The sequence below is a fragment of the Microplitis demolitor genome, chromosome 5 (assembly GCF_026212275.2).
Source record: "Microplitis demolitor isolate Queensland-Clemson2020A chromosome 5, iyMicDemo2.1a, whole genome shotgun sequence".
NCBI lineage: Eukaryota > Metazoa > Arthropoda > Insecta > Hymenoptera > Braconidae > Microplitis > Microplitis demolitor.
The window spans coordinates 19661716-19680209 of record NC_068549.1 but is presented as its reverse complement, the minus strand read 5'-3'; the positions used below and the strand labels follow the sequence as shown (position 1 = coordinate 19680209).

General features: G+C 27.3%; 4 protein-coding genes across 4 annotated transcripts; 2 read left to right on the top strand and 2 right to left on the bottom strand.

The window, feature by feature from the left end:
- Nucleotides 1–162: 162 nt before the first annotated feature.
- LOC103579502 (charged multivesicular body protein 5) lies at nucleotides 163–2759 on the top strand. The gene is made up of 4 exons (XM_008560920.3): nucleotides 163–347; nucleotides 470–787; nucleotides 2217–2444; nucleotides 2517–2759. Exons 1-4 carry the CDS (start codon nucleotides 279–281, stop codon nucleotides 2565–2567), a joined length of 666 nt encoding a protein of 221 aa, XP_008559142.1. The 5' UTR covers nucleotides 163–278; the 3' UTR covers nucleotides 2568–2759.
- Nucleotides 2760–2833: 74 nt separating this feature from the next.
- Nucleotides 2834–8609, bottom strand: LOC103579503 (tubulin epsilon chain). Its single transcript, XM_014441468.2, has 7 exons — nucleotides 8526–8609; nucleotides 6862–7094; nucleotides 6674–6789; nucleotides 5146–5586; nucleotides 4920–5066; nucleotides 4385–4534; nucleotides 2834–3305 (listed from the first exon to the last, which is right to left on the bottom strand). Exons 1-7 carry the CDS (start codon nucleotides 8548–8550, stop codon nucleotides 2984–2986), a joined length of 1434 nt encoding a protein of 477 aa, XP_014296954.1. The 5' UTR covers nucleotides 8551–8609; the 3' UTR covers nucleotides 2834–2983.
- A 9-nt stretch (nucleotides 8610–8618) lies between these two features.
- LOC103579504 (nuclear envelope integral membrane protein) lies at nucleotides 8619–13212 on the top strand. Its single transcript, XM_014441469.2, has 8 exons — nucleotides 8619–9024; nucleotides 9137–9246; nucleotides 10523–10745; nucleotides 10925–11091; nucleotides 11202–11417; nucleotides 11544–11668; nucleotides 11900–12061; nucleotides 13038–13212. The coding sequence occupies exons 1-8, from the start codon at nucleotides 8934–8936 to the stop codon at nucleotides 13165–13167; spliced, it is 1224 nt and encodes a 407-aa protein (XP_014296955.1). The 5' UTR covers nucleotides 8619–8933; the 3' UTR covers nucleotides 13168–13212.
- A 47-nt stretch (nucleotides 13213–13259) lies between these two features.
- Nucleotides 13260–16918, bottom strand: LOC103579505 (ras suppressor protein 1). The gene is made up of 6 exons (XM_008560924.3): nucleotides 16626–16918; nucleotides 16056–16227; nucleotides 15275–15393; nucleotides 15127–15209; nucleotides 14764–15011; nucleotides 13260–13805 (listed from the first exon to the last, which is right to left on the bottom strand). Exons 1-6 carry the CDS (start codon nucleotides 16771–16773, stop codon nucleotides 13721–13723), a joined length of 855 nt encoding a protein of 284 aa, XP_008559146.1. The 5' UTR covers nucleotides 16774–16918; the 3' UTR covers nucleotides 13260–13720.
- Nucleotides 16919–18494: the final 1576 nt, after the last annotated feature.

Genomic DNA, 18494 nt, shown 5'->3' with positions numbered 1-18494 from the left:
CATTTATATAAAAAAAAACTTGACTTAAGACAAAAAATTTTCTTGTCCTTTTAAAAAACATCTTTATGACATCTTAAAGTTGTCTCTATGCAACTTGGGAAAATATTTAAAAATACTCAAGTTCCTCTATTTCTTGTAGAGAGCAGCACTAGTTTCCGAATAACAACAACAAAAAAAATATATGACACAGTGTTTTGACGTTGTATTAATTTTAGTACTTTTTGAATAAAATAAAATCACAAAATATTTTTTTTCCTCTATAAATAAACAAATTAAAAATGAATCGATTGTTCGGACGCGCAAAACCCAAAGAACCTGGTCCGAGTCTCAGTGATTGTATTGCAGGAGTAAGTATTACTTTATATTATCCAATTTCAATTACTTAGGTTATGACCTTGTCCATAATGATTCATCCCAGATAATTACAAGATTCCACTTATATAAAAAATATATATTTTGTAATTAATAGGTCGACAGCAGAGCAGATGCAGCTGAAAAAAAAATTCATAATTTAGATATCGAATTAAAAAAATGCAAAGACCAGATGATGAAAATGAGAGATGGCCCATCTAAGAACGCAATTAAAACCAAAGCCTTGAGAATATTGAAACAGCGTAAAATGTATGAAAACCAGGTCTCTAACTTGAGACAACAGGCTTTTAATATGGACCAGACTAATTATGCCACTCAAACTCTCAAAGATACTCAGATCACTGTAGCAGCTATGAAAGATGGAGTGAAACAAATGCAGAAAGAATTTAAAAACATAAATATTGATAACATTGAGGTCTGGATTACCCGTAGTTTAACCTTTCGTCCGTTGCGCTTTGAGAGAATCCCTGACTTTTTTTTTAGAAAAATTAATCATTACTTTCCTAAACCGATTTAGCAACTCGTGTATTAATGTCTTACTAATCGATTTAAAACGTTTGTATAATTTTATTTACTTTATTTTTTAACTTCCCGTTATAGAATTAAAAATTTTCAAAAAAAAAAAAGGGAAATTTTTAGGTAAATTAATAATAGCTAAAGTCGCAATAGTTTTTCAAATAATTCAAATTTTTCCAGAGGTAGCTATCCAGAAAACTAGAGTTTCAGCTCAGAAATTGAAATGAAACTTTTGACATCTCGATGACGTACAGTAAGGTAACAGCTCCTACACCCGCTCACTTTTCATTGGAGTGAGAATTGAATCACTCAATATAAATTAATAAATAAAATGAAAAACCATATTTTTTTTATAGTTATTTTTTGAAGTTTCGAGTATTAGAATAAAATTTAAGTTTGAAGAATAATGTTGATAATTAATTATTATTAATTTTTTAAATAAGGTCCTTGAGTGTACCCATAGTCGCTCACTAAAAGTTGTCATGTACCATTACTCGATCAACACATGGCCCCATAGTCGCTCAAAGACAATATCAATTAAACTATCATAAGTTTATTGATTTGGACAAATAATTTATAAATTATAGTACTTTATTCTTTCATAATATAAAATTTCATGAATTTTAAAAATTTATTTAATAAGATATAGTTATAACAATTCTTAAAAAATTTGACGTAATCTAAATTTAATCTAACGAATGAACGTTAAAGTAAAAAATGCCCGGCGATGCGCGATTTTGAAAACAGTCATTCAATTTAAATTTATAATCTATTATAAAATAATTTGATACGTCATATTTAAATATATTTAGATTCACAAATAATTATTTATCAATAATAAAATTTTTGGTTGTAATTTTTCTTTATAAAAATTATAAAAAAACGCCTTTAACAGTTAAAGTGAGCGACTAATGGTACTGAGCGGGTATAGGAGCTTTTACCTTATACATAAAAAATTTAAATTAAACTTTTTAGCTCTCTTATACGTAAAATAACAAAAATTTGACGTAAAATTGAAGCTGCTATTTTACATCACGTTCATTTGTGATTTTATGTGTGGGAGAGCGCTAAAAATTTAACGAAATTATGTGTACTAGACATCATCGAGATGTCAAATGTTTAATTCAAATTCCTGAGTTTAAATATTTATAAAAAACTTTCTCAGGTGATTCAGTCAGTTAAAAAATATTAAGCCCAGTCATATAAATAATAAGACATACGTCTACTATGCCACTAACGATTTTTAGTAAAGGATACGCGACAGACGAAAGGTTCAATTTTCTAGGTTTCAATTACTGACTCATTTGAATTATTTTTTAAATATTCAGGATGTCCAAGATGACTTGGCAGACATGTTAGAGCAAGCTGATGAAGTCCAGGAAGCTCTAGGTCGTAGCTACGGCACACCTGAGATAGATGATGATGAACTTGCCGCTGAGTTGGATGCTCTAGGCGATGATCTTGCCCTGGATACTGATACTTCTTACTTGGATGACGCTATTTCTGCTCCCAGTGCTCCGGACAAAGAACCTGGCATCGCTTCTATCAAGAACAAGGTCAGTATCAATTAAATTTATACTCGACCCATGTACTTTTATATTTATTATCTTTTTTTTTTTTTGTTTTAGGATGGAGTCCTGGTTGATGAATTCGGATTACCGCAAATACCTGCCAGCTAAATCGATTTTAAAATTTATTCGAAATATTAATTAACTCGAGTCATTCTAAAATAATTGCAAGCTGAACATTTTAAATTTAAATCAAAGTTCTCTATTTAAACAGCGATTAAAAATATGCTATTGACTAATGAAATAATTACTAATTAATAATTATTAAATAAAATTAAAATGTGTCTGCATAAAATAATTATACGCAATGTTAATTAACTTCAGTAATCCAAAGTAAATATATATATATATATATTTTTTTTTTTTTCAAAAATAACTTTTATTTATTTAATTCAAAAATTTTATTCAGTAAAAAATTATCTCCTTGGTTTTTTTATTATAAAATTATAAGAATTAATGCTAATTAAATAAAATAAATAAAAGGGAATTAATAAAATAAATATTTAATGTTGTAAAAGTAAAATAAATTAATTAACTTTAAGTCGGGGAATATTTTGAGGCTTTTGTAGCTCGACTTCTTTGTACCGATCGCAAATTACTTTTATACTTTCTCTCGCTTCGTAAAAATTTTCAACGTCGAACCCGTCGACTTGTAAGTAATGATGGACGTGGGCTTTGCGCTGGTACAGTTTGTCAAATTGATTGATTATATTTTTGAACATCAGCCGCATTGATGTTGAGTTGAGAAGACATAGGAGAGACGCAGAGTGACCTGCTGGTGGAACTGCACATAATCCGATTTTCATAACTTCTTTACTCCATGGTGTAAATTTTGCTTTGTTCTGAAATCTAATAATTATTTTTTTTTAACATCCGTTGTGTTTTTTTTTTTTTTTTTTCAATTTTTTAAATATTTATCTATCATATTTTGCCGCCATTTTATTTTGACTAACAATTGTTAATTTTCCTCCCATTTCTAATAAGTTATTTTTCAAATATTTGAATTTACCGCGCAAGTAATAAGAATAATTAATAAAATATTGATGAAAATAAAAAATTTCGAGTATACTTTTTCGTCTAATTAATATAATTATTGACACAAATAAATTTTAATAAAATTATTAAATTTCAATTTTGAAATTTCGCGCCACTGACACTACTGCGCGTTGCTGTATTCAACGTTCAAATTTTTGCTAAGTGGGGGAATCGAATTATTGCAAAATCGATTGTTTTGTATCAGCTGGTGGTCCAATAGCAGCAGTCAGTATCATCGACGACGCCAGTAGTAGTCCAGATCCTTCTTTACGTTTAAATTGAAACACAGTATTGCAGTTAATTCGCGGAATTATCTATTAAATTTATTGTTCATAGTAATTGTTTAATTAAAATGTCCAGTGTTTGTAAAATTTAAATTGTGCAAAGTGTCTGTAGTGTCGTTAAGTGTTGAGTTTTCAGTGCTAGTGTAAAGTGTTGCAAATTGCTGATGCTGATAACTTCCAAGTTCCTGAGCAAAATCATCTGGCATCGTCTGGTGGAAAATAGCAGTTAAGTGACGTTTTTTAGCTGCAATACACATGGAGCAATTTAATTCAAATCTCCAAGTGTATTAGGATACCCTTCTGCATATTATTTCCCCACCAAGGTTTGTTTAAACACTCAAGTGTTTTTTTTTAAATTTTTTGAATATTTTTCTATCATATTCTACCGCCATTTTATTTGGACGTACGATTTTAAGTTTTCTCCAATTTCTATTAATTTATTTTTCAAAAATTTAAATTTACCGCGTAAGTAATGAGAATAATTAATGAGGATGCATTCCGAAATGCACTTCGCTTCAGCCTTCAGCTGCTCGCAGCGCATATCGGAATGCACCCAAAATAAATTTTGGCGCTCAATTTAAATTTATTTAAATAATTATTTATAAATACCTTTGGATATTTCTTCTCATGTCATCCATTGAACAGTTACCTCTGGCAATATGACCAGCAGAAATTATCACAGACTTTTGATTAAATGGATCTAATTTTATCAATTGATGCGAACGTGACCATGCATTCATGAATAATTCGTCTTGTACCCTTTGACATAAACAATTTTAAAAATTAATTTAAAAGCTGAACTATAGATTTTAGAAAAAAATGTTTCAAACAAATTTTATAGGAAATTTAATTTGCTACAAAAAAAGTATCTGTGCTTATTAACGTATCTCTGATAGTTTTTAAGTTATGAAAAAAAAAACGCGGGAAAATTTATTTAAAAATACATTTAAATTATTTTTTTTACTTCAAATTGGAATTACGTTAAAATAATTAGATGTACGTAAAAATGTAATGAGACCTTTTTTGTAGAAAATTTAATTACTTACAAAATTGTTTATATAGATTTTTGTCATATCTGTACTAGTTGAGTCAGCATTTCGATTTTTTTACAACAACTGTTAAAAGTAATTAGTAAATTACTTACTTAGTTTTCTTAGCGATTAATAATTTAGGAGCAGTCATAGATATTGGACTGACACTACTAAATATATAATGTAATTGTGGATAAGGTACAAGATTTGTCGCTAAATCATTCATGTCAGTATTCAAACTTCCTGGAAAACGCGCTCCGCTAAAATAAGAAATCAAATTTCAATTGTAATTACAAATATATATCATATATATTTGAAAATTAATTTAAATTAAGGTACCTCGTTAAATGGAGTAACATATTTACAATAATACTGTTCATATCTTGGAAGGGTTTGCACGTGGCATTATAATTTAACTGATCAACGTTATCCTTTTTACAAATTTGTGAGTTACAAATATCTAGCAGCGCTCCATTGTCTGCCGGAAAAACACAAGTTGCATTATCAATAAGTTCTTTGGTTGCTAACAAAACATTGTAAGGTGCAGTAATGACATCTTGAGCTGCTGCTGGATAAACGCTCGACAGAAATTTGTCAACATGTGGGTAGTCATCTTGCAGAAGACTCAAAGTCGCTGTTCCTAAACCAGATCCCGTTCCACCACCCAGAGAATGCGTTAACAAGAAACCGTGAAGGCTGTCACAGCGTTCAGCTGTTCTTCTTATCGTCTCTTGAATCTTATCGTGATAATTCATACCGTGAGTGTAGTATCCGACAGCCCTAAATATTTAATTTGCTAATAATTAAGGACATTCTCAGACAATATTCGAAACTTTTTAAAAATCCTCGATGACTTTGTCAATGGTATTTTAATTTTATCAATTAATGCTTTGATGTTATTCTCAAATTCAAAATTGAACGAGACAAAAAAGGAGTTACAACTGGATTAGATGATTTTAAAAGAAAACGCGTAGCAAATAAAAACAAAAAGATTTGACACAGAAAAAAAAAGATTAACTTTTAGCTGAGATTCAAGTAACTGATGATCAATTTCAAAATCTTCAATAATTTCATCTACCAAATATTGGAAGTTTAATTTTTTTTAATCCATACAAGTCATTGCTTATTTATTAATTTTTTTTTTACTTACCCATACGAAAAAAATATATGTCTCATAGATGAAATTTGCCCGGATATATATTTTTTTCGTACGGGTACTTTAAATCACTTTTTAAAAAATTATTTAATTGGTTATAAGTACCAGCTATGGCAATGCTATAAAAAATGATTGACATAAAAAATAAATTAATAAAGTAAACACAGTTGAACATTTCTGTACTAGATTTAATTATTGACAATTAGAATATAATCAAAACTAAAAATCTCAATCATATGAACAAAATTTCTGAAGCAGAGAAAAAAAATTAATCTTTACTGAAAAACCGGGAAATATCAGTGAATTTTTAAGTAATTTCTTTGCCCACTCAGTTACAATTTTGCTGAAGTATAGATTTGAAAAAAAAAATACTGAGTTTTTATTGATTAGAAGTTGAACAAAATTTGGTAAATAAATTTCAGTAAAATCTTTATGTCAATTTTATGATTCGAAATGTCAAATTTTGGGTTAAAATTTACTTTTTAAATTTCGTTAAACTCCTGATTGATAACGACTGTAAGTAATTTTTTAAATCTTAATTTCGGCGAAATTTGAATTACATTGTATTTTTTTTTTTTAAATTAATACTTAAATTTTTTTTAAAATAATTGATAAAATTTTTAAAAAGTGAAGACAATGTCTGAAAATGTCCTTGACTTTAATTAAAATTACTCCGACCCTCAATCAATTTATAATTTAATTTTTTATTACCAATTGTTACCCGAGCCAGGGTAATTTGTAACAGTGCAAGTTTGGTCGAATAAATTTCTCAAAGGGCCTTGTTTGAATCTTGATACTACGCTGTCTTCCATATCGATCAAAACAGCCTGGAAATTAAATAATTAAAAAATTTATTTAAATATTCATCAGTCAAATAAAAAATTTAAAAAAATACTTACTCGCGCTTTAACTTTGGCGGCAGTCAAATCGAATATTCGCTTAAAAGATAAATTTCCCGAGTTTTCTGGTACATAAAAAAAACTATGAAATGCATCAGCCAGATCGTCGACATTTTTTTTATGATCTTTTGAAATTTTCAATTGATTTACGCCACCACTTGATGTTTCTACACCATATTCGTGTAGTGCTAACGGCCAAAATGCACTTCCTATTTGATTTCCGCATTGTCCAACTAAAAAAAAATTATTTTTTAAATTTTATTTTACATTTTTCTAAATTAATTTCGTACCGGAAGTGTCAGACATGTGGGAATTTTATGAGTGTACACGGAAAAAAATGATGCTCAAAATTTTAATAGCTTGTAGTTTATTTTGGACTTAAAATTAGTATATTCGATACTAATATCAAACCAGGATCATTATATATATTACAAAATGGCTCTTATTTATATTAAAATTTAATACACATAAAAGAGCTAAATTTGTAATTTCGTATATTAAAATTCATATGAAAAAGAATCGATAAATTGCTATCTACAGTTATTACTATTCAAATAAACATAGAAAAATTTTTAAAATGAGGAACCGAAAAATTAGTAAACGTACATATTAATATATGAAGATCTAGTATACGAATTTTTAATTTTATTATTTACCACTTATTCGATATATGTATATAATAAATTAATTTATAATAACGAACAAAAACATTTTATATTAATTATTAGTCAATGGGAAAGAATTTATAAAATAAGAGTTTAAAATTTTCGGTATTTTCATGAGCAAAAAATCAGTATCTAGTATACTAATTTTTCATTTTATTGTTTACCACTTATTCGATTTATGTATATTGTAAATTAATTTATAATGATGAATAAATGATATTTTTAGCTAATAATTGATCAGTGATATCGAATTTATAAAATAAAAGTCAGTAACTTTTTCAATTTTCGGCTGGAAAAATCAGTATCTAAGATAGCAATTTTTAATTTGACCAATCATTACTTTTTAATAGATTATGCCATAAATTAATTAACTTTCACTAATAAGTGACGTATTATACCTAAAAGTAATAATATTTCCTTACTTTTTGAAATAATTGATAGTAGGAATCTACAAAAATTAGCAAACTACTTTGCATTAAGCACATACTAGTACTAATTATTGATAAGAGATTCCACTTTTTACTATTATTTATCAATTTTTAATATTCTGTTTTTTTCGTGTAAACGTAACCGACGTGAGACAAATTAAAAATTATAAATAAATAGAGTAAATGATTAATAAAATAATATTTTCAAAAAATGCACATTTAAAAAATTTTTAAACTAATAAGTGTATTTTTTATAAATATTTTTTTTGAATCATTTAATATATTTATTTATAACTTTAAATTTGTGTGATGTCTGTTACATTCACTCATGTTGTAAATATAAAAAAAAATGATTAATAAATATGCAGAAAAATATTTTCAAAAATTCTTTATATATATTTTCCAAATATTCTTTCTCATATGTATTTTATTTGTTGATTTATTAAACAGAAAAAATAATTTTAATGTCTACTACTTTCAGGCCACGAATTAATTAAACAAAAAATAAATTTTAAATAAAATTAATCAATAATTAATATAAAATATATATAAAACATATGTTAATAAATACCTTGAACACATATAAACTCACTCATTGTGTCATAATTTTTAAATTTAATCTCATTTATTAACTTATACGCAAATAAGATAAAAATTTTTATTTTCCCGCCTTTTATTTTTAAAATTTAAAATCACAGATATAGAGATAATAATCAGCTGTTTGGTGTTAATGCACATATATATGTTACATAAAAAGCTATCTGTGATATTTATCAATGCAATAAATTATTGGTTAGTAAATATTTGATAATAATTACGAATTTAAATACTTGGTTAGAATTTTTCAATACACGTGGAGCAGCCTTAGCGTTTGCGGCAAATGGCATTGTTTTGTCGAAATCTGGTTCAAGATCAAATTACAAATTGATAAATAAATAAATCGTCTGCTCAGAGGTCACAATAAATAAATTTAACAAAAATGTTTGACAGCTCAATGAAAAGTTACATCAAATTTATTACTATTTATATTTTTATTCAAATTTTAACCGGGAGTTCAAGTGCTGATTCCCGTAAGTTACTTTCTATTTATAACCTTTAAATTTTTCAAGTACCGGCTTTTTTTTTGGTAATTTATTGTTTAATTGTCAGTAATTAATTAATTAATTAATTATTTTTTTTCAGTCCATTATTTAGAACCTGGAGATTCGATTGAAAATTTGGCACCTGGTTTACGGATTTTTTGTCACAATGCAAAGTCCAAATATTTTATTCACACGTGGAGGACACTTATTGTAAGTTGTGTTTATTATAATTATTATTATTATTGATTTTTAGATAAAAATAATTAACTTTTATTAATTTTTTTTATTTATTAGTTTTTAATTTAATGGAAATTCTAGACTTTTCTAGTTCACTAAATTTGTTTTGTTTTTCATGACACATGTGTACACTCAGTAGAAAAAAATGTATGTAGGCATGCATGTGTATGTGTATATAGATACATATATATTTACAAGGTTACTTCATAAATTGAATATATGACTAATTATGATTATTAGTTAATATGGGAAATAATATATAGTTGTTATAAATAATGACAGGTATTATTTTTCTCACGGTGGAGGCCTGAGGACAGAACCGGAAATAAAATAACTGAATTTAAAATTTTTTAAATATTTAACTTTACAAAAATAATATTTGCACACTGTCTCATTGATAAGACGAATTAAGGATGAGCCATTCAATTATTTCTTCTCTAATTCATGGATGGTCAGCCCCAGTCTGAGTTTAAATTTTAATCTTCACTTGATTTTTTTTTTTTTACGTATTTTTAGGCGACACAATTTTTTCAATTTTTCTGTAAACAAAATCAATTATCCGTTTTTTTTTTTTTTTTTTTTTTTTTAAGGGCGGTACTTAAATTACGTAATAAATTTGAGGGCGGGGGCGAGGTCGATTTTAATGTTCGCATGTAATTTAAAAAAAAAAAGTATAAAAGTTTATGATAATTAATTTTAAAAATTTAATTTAAATTTGCGTGCGGTATAAAAAATTATGTACCGGGTTGTTGCTCTCGGCTCGATGATTTTAAAGGGGATGTACTGAAATCAGTGAACTGAGGGCAACGTGACCTGGTACAAATTAATGTCGCGGATTGCACAGTATAAGGAGCAGAGGAGGGGTATTTTGATACGATTTGTTTCATAGTGAGGGCGGGGGTTCAAAAGTGATCCTAAATGCGTTACGTAATTTAAGTAGAACTCGTAATTAATAAGGCTGTGGGTTAACGCATTGGAAGGCTTCAGCTGCAAGCAGAAGGTCCGGGGTTCGAGTCCAAGTCTCAGCGCTTGACCAGTAAAAGTTTTAATAAAATAAATATAAGGGCTGGATAATAAAAGGAAGCTGCCTATTGGGAATTTTACCTTAAAATTTCTAAAATATAATTTTATAATTTTATATTATATATATTTGATATTTTCTCTATATATTGATACTTAGTATGATAAAAAAAAAATTTAACTTGAATATTATAAATATTTTATGAAAATAAATATTAACATATTTTAGATGAATTTACATACAGATCTTGATACTTACGATCTGTATGATGGAAAAACACCAACAGAAGTTATGGAAAAACATGATATTAATCAACGATCATGGAAGTTTAATTGGTTTGGTACAAAAAAAAGTAAAGAATTGCGAATAAATCCTTTCGAAGATACTTGTATCGGAGTATTTACTTATCCATATAATAATTATCGTTACAAAATGTCTATGACTTTAATAAGTGAGTTGCAAGTCATACTATTATTATTAATATGAAGCTGAAGTTAGCGGCCGTAATAAGTAGCAGCCAGCAATTTTTTGCGTGGCCGCTACTTATTACGGCCGCTAGCTTCAGCTTCATTATTATTAATTACTAAATAAATTTAATTATTTACTGGTAATTTAAATTGTTTTTAATAGAAATCGATTCATGGAAAGTATTGATGACTATTGGCGGGATTGTATTATTTTGGAGCGCTAAAAAATTAAGTAGAAATACACTATTTTATTATTTAACTGGAGTTACATTGGGTGTTATGTTTTCAGTTTTGATATTAGTTTGGTTTGTTGGTAAACTACTGGGTCGTGTGAGTTATACATGTATATTAATATACATTAATTTTATATTTTTAAAAATTAAATGATGAAATTTAGTATTCCAAAGGTTGGAAGATTTTAAAATGGATTAATATTTTAGGGAAAAACCATGTACTTGATGATTGGAACCGGCTGGGCAATGAGTTCATGGCTTGCTCGAGTTCTTTGGGAAAATGCCCAAATTATTTTACATCAGTACAAAGATTATGTTTTTTGGTATTTTTTAGTAACATCTTTGATAAGTTTTCTTGTTTGTTATAGAATTGGACCTGTCACTAATGATAGGACTAAGAAAATTATTCAGTGGTTTTTACAGGTATTTATTTTTTTTATATTTATAATTTATTTTTTTTATTCGTGATTCTAAAAAAAAATATTGTACTGTAAAATTTTTAAGTGAATTATAATTTTGATTTAATAAAAAAATTATAATTTTTTTTAGGCTTCTGGATTGTTAATTATATACTGCAGTAGTTATTTCACTGAAGCTTCATTATCATTTTGTGTATTAAATTTTATAATCTACAATTTTCCCATCGCCGTTTATTACAAAAGTAAAAGCTACTGGTAGGTTTGAATCTGAAATCTTAATAATAAGTTTGAAAAAAAAAAAAAAAAAAAAAAAAAAAATCATAGCATGCACTACGTAGTAATTTTATTTTATTTTTAATACCAAAACACTGTTTATTTTTTGTACATAATATAATAATAATAAATTATTTTTATTTTTACTGAACAAAACAGTTATTTTTATTATTGTTTTTTTTTGTTTTATTATTAATGACAATTTAACAACAGGAAAAAAATGTTTCCTGAACGCCGGAAATTATTAACGGAGAACGAGTTCCGACTCCAAGCGATTAGAGAAACTAATAAAGCTTTGAATGAATTAAAAGGATATTGTTCAAGTCCTGAATCAAATCCATGGAAAACTGTATTACGATTGAAAGATCCAATAAGGTAAATAAATAAATTAGTTAATTTAATTTAATTAGGCACAAAAAAATGTTACGAGTTAAATTAATTCACAATTTTTAAATTATGGAAAAAATACTGCGGTAGTTTTTTTTTTTTAATTTACGTGAAATCATGGAAAAATTTTAGAAAGTTTTATGAAATTGTAAAAAATTCTGTAAGTTTTTTTTTTAATTTTATACGAATTCTCGAAAAAATTTTCTGATAAAATTTCATAGTTTTATAAAATTGTACAAAAATCTGTAAATTTTTTAAAAATTTTGTTGTAAAAGTCATACTGTTTCTTCAAAAACTATCGTTCAGAATTGAATGAAATTAGACATATCACAGAAAAACCTATAAATTTGGATTTTCATACATATAACATTGAACTACATAACAAATCATGTACCTGAACATCGGACGTTTTTCGCGTAACAGAGGAAAAAATTTGATAATGCAAAATCTACTGGATAGCTGGACAACTAGATTTTAAAAATCTTTCTCATATAGATGCTGGTATGCCAGCTAAAAATCTTAGGCCGGCCCCAACCTTCAGAGCTACCCCTTAAATAGTGAAATTAAATCATTTTTTTCATTTTCGTTGCGCGAAAAATGTTCCGATCTTCAGGTACATGCCAAATCACAGGTTCCGTCGAATTTATTTTTCGCTGTAGTTCTTCCAAATTTAATTGATTCGTTTCTTATCATTATTTGTTAATATGCCAAATTCTATTAAATTCTGAACGTTAATTTTAAAATTTTCAGTACTACAATTGTCAATTCTATCGATTTTATTTTTATTCTGTTGTTAAACCCTACAGCATATCGATATTTAATGATTTTGTGATCGTGTCTAATTTATAAAAAAATTAGTGACTGAAATAAATTAAATAAATATCATTTTTTTTGTACAAATCGATCATATCTCAACCGGCGGGTTGATAATAATTAATTTAAATAAATAATTAAAATGTTGTAGGTTTGCTAAATTTATGGAAGGCGAGTCACATTTATCAGAACACGAGAGCTCAGAACATGATTTAGAAATAACGAGATTAATTGAAGAATGCGAATACACTGAAGATGAATATGACGAAGATGATTATTAAATAATGTAATTTTTTATGACATAAGAAAAAAATTCAGGTTTCTTTTTTTTTTTTTTTTTTTTTTTTTAGATAAAATAATAAATAGTCCCATGTAATTTTATATATATATATATTATAAAAATTTATCATCTCAATTAAAATCATGTTAAATGTTGTACATAATTATCATTTTTCATTAATCATTTAATAATATTTAATTAATTGTTAAACGAAAATAAATAAAAATAAATATTTTCGTAAAATTGTTTGTTAATAATTAATCAGTACTAAAATATATATATTTATATTTATGTATAGTTAATATAGAATACATATGTAAATATAGAATTTATAAAAATATTGTGTGAGGTATGACGTTAAGGCACCATTGATTTTTTAAGTTCATTTGTAAGGTTAATGACAGTTGATTAATCAAGTCATTAATCACTATTTGATATTAATCATTAATAATCACTAATTATTCTCATTGTTAAGTAATTATAATTAGTTTGTTATTATAATTAATTTAAGTAGTTTTTGTAAATTTTACTTAAATTGTAATTTTTTTTTTTTTTTAGCGCATTCGAGAAATTTTTTTACTCTTGTCATTTTCTATGGCTGGCGGTGGTCCTTTGACACTTTGGTGACGATTATAAACACTAAAAAAACATAAATAATAATAATAATAATAATAATAATAGTATATTTTTTAAGGTGACTCTACTTAGCAATCAGACTTTTATTTTAGTGTTAGAGGAATAACGGCTTTACTGATCTGCTTAATTGACAAATTATTTTTTAGAATCTAAACTACGTATGGGTTATTACGTGGATTAACAATAATCATTTTTTTTAACATCATTTAAATGGTCTAAAGTAGAATAAACTTGCATCAAATTTACTAATGAGCCCAGCAAGTACATTCAGGGCGAAACATTATTTATAATAAACATCTTTGATACCCTGGTTAAAAATACTGATTGAAAAGAATTGACAAGCGGCCACTCCATGCAAGCTGTCCCCAGGTAGCAGACTTGCCTTTGTGACATCTATAAGATATCAGTTTGTAGGCTACTTTATGACTTGTCGATAAGGCATCAATATGTTGACAAAACGACCAAAAATTTGTCACCGAAAAAATGTCTACTTAAAGACTTGACACCAGTGACGATAAAAAGTCAATTGCAAATGATGGTAAAATAAGGCATCTAAACGACTTTTCAATTGACATGAGACAGGAAACAACACAAATTTTCTCAGTCTCCGGAACCAACATTTGCATGTCATATTTATATAAAAAAAGATGACTTTGAGACAAAAAAAATTTGTCTTGTCCTTTTAAAAGACATCTTGAAGTTGACTCTGTGCTACTTGGGTCTATATATACAAACAAAAGAATTGAAATTATTGAAAAGAATTCGAATTTCATCATTTTTAATTTTTTTCAATCAATATTTTTAAATAGAGTTGATAGAATCGAATCAATTAATGTATGGTATTATAATGCGCATTTAAAATGATGCATTTTAATATTATTAATCCTCATAAAATTTAAGCACTGCAACTGACAAAAATTATAATAGAAATTTTTTCTAAAACATTGGAAGGATAACTTACTATTTATAAGTCTCAGATCTAATGTAATCCATAACATGAGAAATGCCGACTTGTAATTGATCACCAATGGGAGTTACCCATGGATTGAATTCCATTCTAAAAACCGCTTTGTTGCTTACTAAATCGAGATTGCCGATTTCCGGTGGAAGAACAGTTAAACGATTTCCCTGGATATGAAGCTCGCGGAGACGCGTAAGTTCACCAATTTCTTTTGGTAATTCTATTAGATCATTTTCACGCAGTACCAGCTGTAAATTCAAATTTTTAAATTCCATTGATATATTTTTTGCATAAGAGAAAATGTTTATCTAAAGTATTTATATTTCGGTACTTAATTTATATTTATAATTACTTTCGACTTACAATTTGAAGATTTTTCAATGAACCAATTTCCGGTGGAAGATATTCAAAATCATTGTCAGCTAAATAAAGTGCTCGTAACGTTTCTAAAAATATGATATTTTTTTTTTTAGTATTTAATGAAATTTTATTTATTCAATGATTTATTTACCCATCATAAAAAAATTTCCTGGTAAATTCTTTTCATTTAAATTATTGTACGTCAGATCAAGCACCTCGAGAACTGGAAAAGCACCAAAACCTCTTGGTAAAATATCCAATCGATTCATACTAAAAAATAATATTTTTATTTATTTACCATTTTAAAAGATCCATGTGGGATTGCATGGGAACCCATAGGAATCCATATAGGAAACTATGGAATTATGTACGAATTCATGGAAATTAATATAAGAGTGTATGGATTTATAGAAAAATCTATGTAAGAAACCATGGGTATTTGTATTTCCATATAAGAACTTATATTACGTCTCTATAGAAATTACAAATAATTTTAATAAAACACACACGATTTTTATGGTATTTGTATCTACGTGATGCGTTTTGTTAATTTTCTTAATTCCTAATCCATACAAGATTCCTATATGAATTTTGACATGGTGCAGATTCCCATATGACTTTGTATCGGGATCTATGTTGGATTTCTATAGGAAACCGTATGAGAATCCATTCAAAAACACCACGTGGAAATCCCCATAGGAATCTAGACTAGATTCCCATATGGATTTTAACATGGTACAGATTTCCATGGGAAATAGTAAAAATCCACATGGGAATCCATACTTGATTCCTTTATGAATTTGGCATGGTGTGAATCCCCATAGAAACCCATGTGAGAATTTATATCGGGATCTGTGCTGGATTTTCATGTGGATTTTTTTTATGGGGTAATTATAAATTTTTTATTTATAATAACAATTATTGAAACTAACCCGACATTAAGTATCCTCAATTTCGGCATTTGTGATAAGGAAATAGGTAATTCCGTAATATGATTATTAAATAAGTTCAATATTTCCAAATTAACTAGATTAGCTAACCCTGGTGGCACAAGTTGGATTTTATTATGGCTTAATGTTAATCTTGTGATGTTTAACATATTCACTGTAACAAGAAAAAATCATTGATTAAAATTACTTATTATCACATTATATATACCGCAAATAATGCGGCTTAAATTTTTTATCAATTATTTTAAAGCATAAAACTAAAAAAATTATCATAACAATTTTAAAAAATTTAATTATACAATTTTTTTATCGTAGGTCAGTAATATTTTAAGTAAAAAAAAAATCCCACGTGTGTTTAAATTCAAAAGTCAAAAATAAATAACACGCGCATGCGTAACCACGCCTCTCAAAAATTACACAAAAAATGGTAATGATGTTATATCTATATATACATGTATACGTTATGTTAAAAAAAGTTGTCGCGACAAGCTACCAAATTTGGCTCGTCGAGTGAACCCGTCATACAAATATGGAACAGCAGAGAATACTCACGCAATCCGGGCATCTCTTCAAATGTTGATACATTTTTATCAGCGAGATCAAGCTCAGGATTTTGAATTTCCCGAGCTTCGTCTAGGATCTTTTTGGCTTTTGACATCTTTGTCGCGGCAGGAATACACGATACTGGGGCTTGGTTCATTGCGCGCGCACTTAAATTTACAGCAATACACAAGTAACGTTGTGTGTCGCGTCTCGTCAGGACCTTTAAATAAACGTTACTGTTTGTACTACTTGTCTCTCTTTTCCACACGCTCTTTCTTCTTCACTTACTTCTCCCCGACTGCTCGCACTTCGAACTCCATTTTTAAACTCATGTATTTCTACAGCTTATCCATTGAGATTTTACCGCTCACTTTCAAATTTTACTCTCACATATCGTTAGATGTCGTTACTTGTTTTAAAATCAAATTTAATCATTTTTTTCAAAATTACATTAAAAAAATTTTTTTTTTAAATTAAAAATTTCCGCGGGAAAATTTAATTTTAAAAATTTTCGCGCGAATTTTTAAATTAAAACAAGAAAAAATTACACGGGAAATTTTATTTTTTAAATAAAAATTTATCAAGTAAATAAAAATTTTTTAAATTTTTGCGGGAATTTTTTTTTTAATCAAAACAAATTTTAATAATTTTCTAATTCAAATTTCGATAAAAATAGATTGTAATTAAATTTAATAATGACAATTATTTATGGTGCATTAAAATTATAACTGTAAATATTTTTACAATAGAAAAAAATAATAAAAAAATGTCGACGACTTCCTGCAATACACTGGCGCCATATAAAATTTTAATTAATATCAACTAATTAATAATATATTTATTTATTTAGTTATTAATAATATTTATAACCCTTATTATTATTATTATTTATCCTCATATTTTTTTTTGACAATAAATATAGAAACGGTAGACTTAAATGCAATAATATATAAAATAAATTCCTGCGAAATGAAATAATATTAATTCAGGCATCATTAAAATTCATCCAGCAGATTGTATATCAATGTTTAGGTTTTATTAAAGAGTAGAAGAGAAGAGAAGAAAGATGGTGATAGTTGGATGTGTAAGAGAAGCGTGAATAATAAAATGAGCAAAGCAACTTTTCTATACGAGACGGCTAATGAATTCTTAGGGACGGAAATAATTTCCAATCGAAGAGAGTTATATCCGAGAAATGTACACCGATAACAGCCGTGTGTTACATATCCACGCACGATATTTAGTACTCGATGATACTTTTATATATATATTTATTTATCTTTTCTTTTTACTGTCATTTCTCTATTTACCATCTTCGTCTTGCCGACGACGACGCCTGCCGATGATGGTAATCCACAATTATAAGCCGATAACGAGCGAATGACTTGGATATCGCGGTGAACTGGTTTTCAATAACGTTAACGTTAACGTATACCTACTTTTTATTTTATTTTCTTTTATACATACGTATATATGTATATATATGTGGATGTATTTTTATTTATATTTTTTTAAATTTCAACCCTGTATTGGTGATATCCTGTGGTTGAAACGCGAGACGCGCGCATTCCACGACGGCCTCCGTGCAAACTTGTGCAAATGCATTATCAACGTGCATTCAATCTTTAAGTAGTAATTTTTTTTATTAATTTCTGACAATGTCAATAGATCTTTAGATCCTGATGATATTATGTCCATTCGCGTTTATATATTTAATCATTGATTAATATTATTATTCATTACTTAGTACGAACTGTAGTATTTCCGATTCGAGGATCGATAAAAAGTTCTAGTTCGGTATTCTTACAAGGGAGACTAAGGTAATAACGATTCACTAATTTAAAAAAAAAAAATTTTCTACGTTAGTGGCCCATTTTA